Here is an 8736-nt window from a genome sequence, read left to right on the forward strand (position 1 = left end):
TTAACTTAGCCTTACGAACTGAAATTTGGATACATCAATTTATCATTTTGTGTGAAAAACATCCTATATTTGGATACATCAATATATGGGCTCGAGTGGGAAGCTTTTGCAAATCATTGTACTGCCCGGAGTTGTGATAATATTTGCAATTGTGGCGGCAGCAGCAGCAGCAGCAGCAGCTATAGCTATGGCGAAGCCTGGCTGCGCCAGCAAGTGTGGAGATGTAGAAATTCCATTCCCGTTTGGCTTGAGTGGTGGCTGCTATCTAGATGAGGATTTCAATATCAGCTGTCACTCTGGAAAACCATTGATAGGTAATATCCCTGTATCAAGCATATCCATTGAGAATCATGAGATGCATGTCTTGAAATTGGTAGCCCGAGACTGTTACAAACGGGACGGTCAACGTGTTCGCTGGAACGGCAACACCCTCAGTTTATCCCAGTACACCATTTCCAACACCAAAAACAAGTTCACTGTTATTGGCTGTGACACTTACGCCTACCTTAGTGGTGTCAAAAACGGAGCAAACTACTCCATCGGCTGCTCATCTCAATGCTCAAGCCTCAACAACGAGGACAATGGGTCTTGCTCCGGGAATGGGTGCTGCGAGGTGGGGTTTCCGGATGGGCTTAAAGGTATTAGTGTGAATGTAAGGAGCTTTCAAAATCACACCAAAGTACAGAACTTCAATCCCTGCGGCTATGCTTTTGTTGTGGAGAAAGGCGAGTTCAACTTCTCCGCCGATTATCTCAAGAATCTAACCAACAAAAGGGTTCCAATGGTGCTTGATTGGACAGTTGGCAATCAGACGTGTGATAGTGCTCAGAAAAAACCCAAGTTCGCATGCAAGGAAAATAGTGAATGCCTTGATCTCCAAACCAGACAGGGGTACCGTTGCAAGTGCAAGCAAGGTTACCATGGAAACCCATACCTCGATGGGGGTTGCCAAGGTATTATTATTATTTTTTTTTTTCCAGAATTTTGATTATGATTATAGTATGGGGTTGATATTATTCATTTAATGATGATCATCTGCAGACATTGACGAATGTGGGGATCCGACTCTCAATAATTGCACGAACCAGAACCACTGTTTCAACATAGAAGGCAATTATACATGTGGTTGTCCCAAGTGGTACCGTGGAGACGGGAGAAAAGATGGTGAACGTTGTTACCTGGATTTTGCACTAGCGGTTATTCCCATTGGTAAGTATTTATAAATTCACCATTTTCTGTGCTTAATATATATATATGGGCGGCCTTGGAAAATAGAAATGAATGATTAAAGAGTACTCAACAGTTCCTCGTTAAACTATTCTTTAATTTTTTAATGTTCTCTTTAAACTATAAAAAAATGTCAATATAGGTAAAAAAAAAAAAAAACCCTTAAAGTGGCCTACATATATATATATATATATATATATATATATATATATATATATATATAATATATTAAAGAAATTTATTCATTAGCGGCGACAAAGTCGCCGCTAATGAGCAAAATGTCGCCGCTATTGATCAATAGCGGCGACCCTTGGCCGCTATTCAGTTGCTGGTATTAATCCGCCACTGATTATCAATAGCGGCAACATTTCGGGTCGCCGCTATTGATGGGTCAATAGCGGCGACTTTTAGTCGCCGCTAATGACTTTTTTTGTTGCCGCAAAAAAAGCTTGAAATGGGCCGAGTGTCGCCGCTGATGATGGTCAATAGCGGCGACAAAAATGTCGCCGCTATTGACAGTCAATAGCGGCGACCATCTGGGTGGCTGCTATTGACTATCAATAGCGGCCACCTTCTAGGTTGCTGCTATTGATAATCAATAGCGGCCACCTTCTAGGTCGCTGCTATTGATAATCAATAGCGGCAACCTAGATGTCGCCGCTACTTAGTATCAATAGCGGCAACCTGGTAGGTCGCCGCTATTGATAGTCAGTAGCGGCGACATCTAGGTCGCCGCTATTGATAATCGTAAAAAAATAAAAAAATCATTAGCGGCGACATTGAGGTCGCCGCTAATGATATTTAAAAAAAAAAAAAAAAAAAAAAGGACCTGCTTATAATAGATGTTATTATATAACAATTATGAGAATTACATCAAGCCTATTTATAGTCAAATCGCTCGAGATAACTAAAGTTAATTGGTGCAAGCATTGCATATATATGAAAGGACAAGTGGATTCAAGGATTCACTTCTTATCATGAAACAAAAAGTGAAAGAGGGAAACAATAACACAAAATAATGACATGTTGGGGACGTCCGGACAATAAGGTTATAATCAAAAGTAAACTCATGCCAAGTCAATCAAACTAAACCACCCAATCCAAGGCTTGCCTTTGAATTGTGGACCCTAAGAGCAACAAACCTTACATATATTGAAGGGTTTGAGTCCTCACCTATGAGCACAAACTATGTCCAAAAAATAATAAAGGACTTCATCTCATCAAGCAAAGGAATAATAGGTAAACCATTAAAACAAGTTGGTGCAAGCATTGCATATGGAAGGACAAGTGGATTCAAGGATTCACTTCTTATCATGAAACAAAAAGTGAAAGAGGGAAACAACAACACAAAATAATGACATGTTGGGGACGTCCGGACAATAAGGTTATAATCAAAAGTAAACTCATGCCAAGTCAATCAAACTAAACCACCCAATCCAAGGCTTGCCTTTGAATTGTGGACCCTAAGAGCAACAAACCTTACATATATTGAAGGGTTTGAGTCTTCACCTATGAGCACAAACTATGTCCAAAAAATAATAAAGGACTTCATCTCATCAAGCAAAGGAATAATAGGTAAACCATTAAAACAAGTTGGTGCAAGCATTGCATATGGAAGGACAAGTGGATTCAAGGATTCACTTCTTATCATGAAACAAAAAGTGAAAAGAGGGAAACAACAACACAAAATAATGACATGTTGGGGACGTCCGGACAATAAGGTTATAATCAAAAGTAAACTCATGCCAAGTCAATCAAACTAAACCACCCAATCCAAGGCTTGCCTTTGAATTGTGGACCCTAAGAGCAACAAACCTTACATATATTGAAGGGTTTGAGTCCTCACCTATGAGCACAAACTATGTCCAAAATAAAATAAAGGACTTCATCTCATCAAGCAAATGAATAATAGCTAAACCATTAAAACAAGTTGGTGCAAGCATTGCATATGGAAGGACAAGTGGATTCAAGGATTCACTTCTTATCATGAAACAAAAAGTGAAAAGAGGGAAACAACAACACAAAATAATGACATGTTGGGGACGTCCGGACAATAAGGTTATAATCAAAAGTAAACTCATGCCAAGTCAATCAAACTAAACCATCCAATCCAAGGCTTGCCTTTGAATTGTGGACCCTAAGAGCAACAAACCTTACATATATTGAAGGATTTGAGTCCTCACCTATGAGCACAAACTATGTCCAAAAAATAATAAAGGACTTCATCTCATCAAGCAAAGGAATAACACTATCTTTTATTCAAATGCTTCTAGTATTTGCTATTTACATGCTTGCAAATTCTTATAAAAAGAAGAGCAACTCACATAACGGTGGAACAAACAAATGTTGAAAATAAAATTCACCAGAAAACAGACAAAAATTTAAAAAAAAACCATCCAAATGAGACCTTCTTGGGGTGTCAAACTAGTTGTTAGATCTAACTACAAACTGGGTATAGCTCACTGATCTGAAACAAACATTCATATGAACAAACTAAAAAAAAAAAAAAAAAAAAGAATTAACTAAGACTAAAAGCAATTCTTTTTTCCTGAAACAAATAACGTAAGACAAAAAAAGATCGTCGGCCTTAATTACCACAATCAAACACAAACATAAGCTTATATGATTAATGAGGTCACAAACGCAAACCAACAAACAAATATAATCAAAAACCAAACACTCCAATTCACATTCTACTCATCCTTATAACTCCATGCCCATATAAAACGGATATTTGTAATTTTATAATTACAAATGGTTTCATTCTATAAATTTTACCTCTGTCTTCATTGAGGCTTAAAAAAGATGTTAGTTTCTGCAAAGTGAAGTTATCCATTTTCAAACAAATACAAGTTATAAATCTTATAAATCTGCCTCAGGTGAAAAAATCATTATAAATCTTTCAATGCAAAAATAAACAATGAAAATGAAGTTCTCTCCCCATTTTGCAATCTAAACCGTTTATTTTCAGTTTCGCTGCAAGCAAGCCAAACTGAAAATACGGTAAATACCTATAAGCTAAAGGAGCTAATTAATCACTCATAAAGAGGACTTATTTAGTGCCTAGTGGAGTAGCTTAACCTAATTAAGGTGAATTGCTGTTACAAGTTGTAAATTCAACTTGTATTAGATTATCCAAAAGCTATTACTTAAAATTACATTATTCAATTGACTGGCAAATTTAATATAATTTGGTCACATTCTAGGTTTGTTGGGTTTAATGTCAGAACCTAATTGCGTAGGTGAATAAAACAATAACACAACGGACAAGTATTCCCAACTAAACATTGTTGAAATTCTCAATCATGATAAAATGGTGACGAAATAGTTTTATTTTAATATATGTATATATATATTTTTATGAGCTACCGCCCGTTGAATTTGGGCCATAGCTTTTGCTGATATGGCTGTATATATCACCATCCCTAAACAAGTTGCCTGACAACAGCACCACCACCCCCCCCCCCCCCCCCCCTAAAAAAAAGAGAAAAAAAACAGTGTTATTTGATGGCTGTATTTGGGCATTCTTATGTTTGCTTTAATTTGTTCATATATTAATCATCTTCATGACAGAGATAGCAAGACAAAACTGGCTACCCTATGAGTGCACCTAATATATCCTATGCCATACGTACAGCCATAGGTAGTTTTTAGTGCTAATTTTGGATGGATTACCAAGCTTTTTTTTTTTGAATTATGTTAAAGAAAATTCTTTAAATTTTATTTATTAAATTAATATTTATCCTTAGCAAATATGATTAATCTCCCATGCATGATGTCAGTTTAATAGGAAATTTCTAAGATGGAATGGTAAGGCTGAATTAAATGGCATCAAGATGTGACTGTGCATGCACATCACCATCCCTTACAAAGATGGCTGACAAGCATTAAAAATAAATAAAAAAATAAAGAGAGAAAAGCGGAGAATTATTTGATGGCAACAATTCATTGCAGTTTGGCATTTTTATGTTTGCATCCCAAGGAAAATGGATAACTTCACTTTGTCTGTAAATTAATAAATTTTAAGCAAAATGGATAACTTCATTCTATAAATTTTTATGTTTTTTAGCATAGCAGTTTTTATAAAGGAATTCACTACATACAATCCAAAAGCTCAACAACATCACCCCATATTCCATAATTTTACCACTAAAAACAAAATAAATTACCCAGAAATAAAACAAAAGCAACAAACTAATTTTATATCACTTTCAGCTATTTTCAATCATGATAATCCAGATGAGCACGAAAAGAAGAACTACAAAGCTGTTTCAGAAAAAGCCAAAAAAAAAAAAAACAGAACCACGCCAAAACTACTACAAAGGGGATAACACCATACAAAATATCCGGGAGTAAATATCCAATTAACCAAAGAAAATATGATCAAGATATAGAAGCCCTTTTCATATGCATGTACAAAGCTGAAAATCGAAGCTTCAGAACTTACGTGTTGTGAGAGATGGTGAAAACCCAGAAGCCAAAAGCCTGAGAAGTCGAAGACTTCGTACAAAACCCAATTCATCAGCTTTTAAAGGACCAAAAGAAAGATAGGAGAAATAAATATAAATAGATAGAAATAGTATGAGGGAGAGGTACAGTTTTTATGGATAACTTGGAATGTAAAACTAAGACAAACCCACATAATAAAACCAACCAATAACACCCAATAACCCCCACCAAGAACCAGCTACAGACAAACTACACAAACAAAAATCACAAGGAAACAGCACTTGAATTTGCAGAATCCCACTAAATTTTCCAGCAAAACTGCCCCAAATCTACCAGTAGATTTAAGAGAACCACGCATATGCCTTCAAAAACCAAGTCCAAAACCCATCAAAAACCTAAAACCACTCCATTAACATATACCCACTTTCTAATAATGACCAAAATCTAATCCCACAGGCCACAGCCCCAAAAGAAATCCCCCTACCAGACACCTAAATTAGGTCAACCCCTCTAATCTTCTGCCCCCAAAAACCACCCAGCTGTTCACAGACAAACCCAAAAAGTTGCTAAAATTTTTCCACCCTTAAACCCACCAAGAAGATTCCCAAATTCAAACCCTCAAGAAACACAAGGCATCAAGATTCAAAGCCACTCATTACCATTAAAGAAAAAGGATTCAGATGACTATACCGGAGAGAGGTACGCCGGAGAGAGATCGAGCTACCGGAGAGAATTGAGTGCGCCGGAGAGAGAGCTGCCGGAGAGAGTTGAGTGCGCCGGAAAGAGAGCTGCCGGAGAGAGAGAAACGTTCGCCGGAGAGAGAGAGAGAGAGTGAGAGTGAGAGAGTACTGATGGGAGGTCTGAAAAAATGAAAAATACAGCTGAAAATAAAACAAAGCTTTCTAAAAACAGAGCTGATCGATGAGGGATTTTGATCCAAAAAAAAAAAAAGAAAAAATAAAATAAAACATGTCTGAAAATTTAAGAAATCGCGCCAATATAAATAGCTGGCGGCAATTTTTTATGCGCACTCATTAGCGGCGACTAAGGTCGCCGCTAATGAGCTCAATTATTTTTTTATTTTTTTTTTTTATTTTTTTAAATTATACTTACAATTTTGGGTAAAGTCCATGTACCCCCCTCAAACTACCACCCAATTGACAATGTCCCTCCCCAAACTTTTAATTGTAACAATGTCCCTTCCAAACTACCAAAACATTGACAATGTCCCCCCCAAAGCTAGCAATAAGACAAAAATGCCCCTATAGATTTCTCAATAAGACAAAAATATCTCTATAAATTTTTTAAAAAAAATTGATTTTTTTTAAAAACGAAAATTTTAATTTAAAAATAATATTTAACTATTTTTTAATTTAGTTTTAAAAAACAAAAAATTTCATTTTATTAAGCGAAAATTTTATTTTTTTAAACATAAATTTTTATTTAAATAAAATTATAGAACAAGAATAAAATAAAATAAAAAAACGAAAATTTTCAATATTTATAAAAATAAAAAAATCAAAATCAAAATCAAAATTTTTAAAATTTTTTTCTTATAAAATTGATTTTTTTTTAAAAAAAATTGGCCAAGTTTGGATTTTTTTTTGTTAGTTTTAGATTTTTTCTAAAAGTTTTAGTATTTTATATTTTACTATAGGTAATTTCGTAATTGGGAGGAACATTGACAATTTTTGGTAGTTTGGGGGGGACATTGTCACAATTGAAAGTTTAGGGAGGACATTGTCAATTGAGTGGTAGTTTAAGGGGGTTATGTGGACTTTCTCCTACAATTTTTAATTTTTATTTATTTATTTATTTAGAGTTTTTTTTAAAAAAATTTCTCTTGTAATATGTTTTTATTATTATAATATTAACTAAAAATTTCCGTTTAATAAATTTTTATGATAAAGATCATTAAGTTGATATTTATCTTATAATTAATTATAAAATAATACAAAATTCAAAAAGAATATAAAATCAATATAACTAAGGCACTAAGATAATGTAAAAAGCTTACAGTTCAATTGAGTATTCGATTGAACCTTTAATTGTATTCAGTTTGATCTATCAATTGATTATATCACAATCAATCAAACTAATTCATTAAGATCGATCGGATGTTTGATCGAATATTTAATCATATCACGATCAATCGAACTAATTCATTAAGAGTGATCGGATGCTTGATCGATCATTTGATCATATTACGATCAATATAATTAATTTAGTAGGATCGATCGGATGTTTAATCGATAATTTGATCCTATCATGATCAATTGAATTAATTCAGTAGGATCGATCGGACATTTGATTCTATCTCGATCAATCGAACTAATTCATTAGGATCAATCAGATGTTTGACCGAACATTTGATCCTATCACGATCAATCGAACTAATTCATTATGATCGATCGTTTGATCCTATCACGATAAATTGAACTAATTCATTATGATCGATCAGAGGATTCGATCAAATGTTTGATCCTATCACGATCAATCGAACTAATTCATTAGGATCAATTGGATGTTCGATCAATCATTTGTTCTTATCACGATCAATCGAACTAATTCACCAGGATCGATTGGATGCTTGATCAAACATTTGATCCCATCACGATCAATCGAACTAATTCATAGGATCGATGTTTGATCGATCATTTGATCATATCACGATCAATTGAACTAATTCACCTGGATCGATCGGATGTTTGATCAATCATTTGATCCTATCACGATCAATCGAATTAATTCACCAAGATCGGTCAATTGTTCGATCAAACGTTTAAATAAGAATAAGAAATAGAAAACTTCAATAATAATTAATAGGAGAATTTGTTTTCTTTAAAAGAAAAAAAATAAATATTGATTTTTTATATAAAATAAGAATAGAAAAATAGAAAAATAGAAAAAATTCACCAATAATTAATATAAAAGAAATAATGACATATTATCGGAGGATTCGAGGTGAATTTTTGGTAAATAATTTTTTCTATTATATATGTAGGATCAATAGCATCGCCCCAATATTTATAATTTTTTTTTTTTTTTGTGGTGTCAATA

The 8736-nt window shown here is 34.2% G+C and overlaps 1 protein-coding gene across 1 annotated transcript in view; it reads left to right on the top strand.

The window, feature by feature from the left end:
• Positions 1–8736, top strand: part of LOC132185068 (wall-associated receptor kinase 2-like) — a 25359-nt gene continuing 16623 nt past the window's right edge. The window contains exons 1-2 of the mRNA XM_059598896.1: positions 1–953; positions 1042–1128. Of these exons, the coding sequence (XP_059454879.1) occupies positions 86–953; positions 1042–1128 (955 nt within the window). The 5' untranslated portion in view covers positions 1–85. The remainder of the gene's footprint in view (positions 954–1041; positions 1129–8736) is intronic.

The sequence above is a fragment of the Corylus avellana genome, chromosome ca6 (assembly GCF_901000735.1).
Source record: "Corylus avellana chromosome ca6, CavTom2PMs-1.0".
Classification (NCBI taxonomy): domain Eukaryota; kingdom Viridiplantae; phylum Streptophyta; class Magnoliopsida; order Fagales; family Betulaceae; genus Corylus; species Corylus avellana.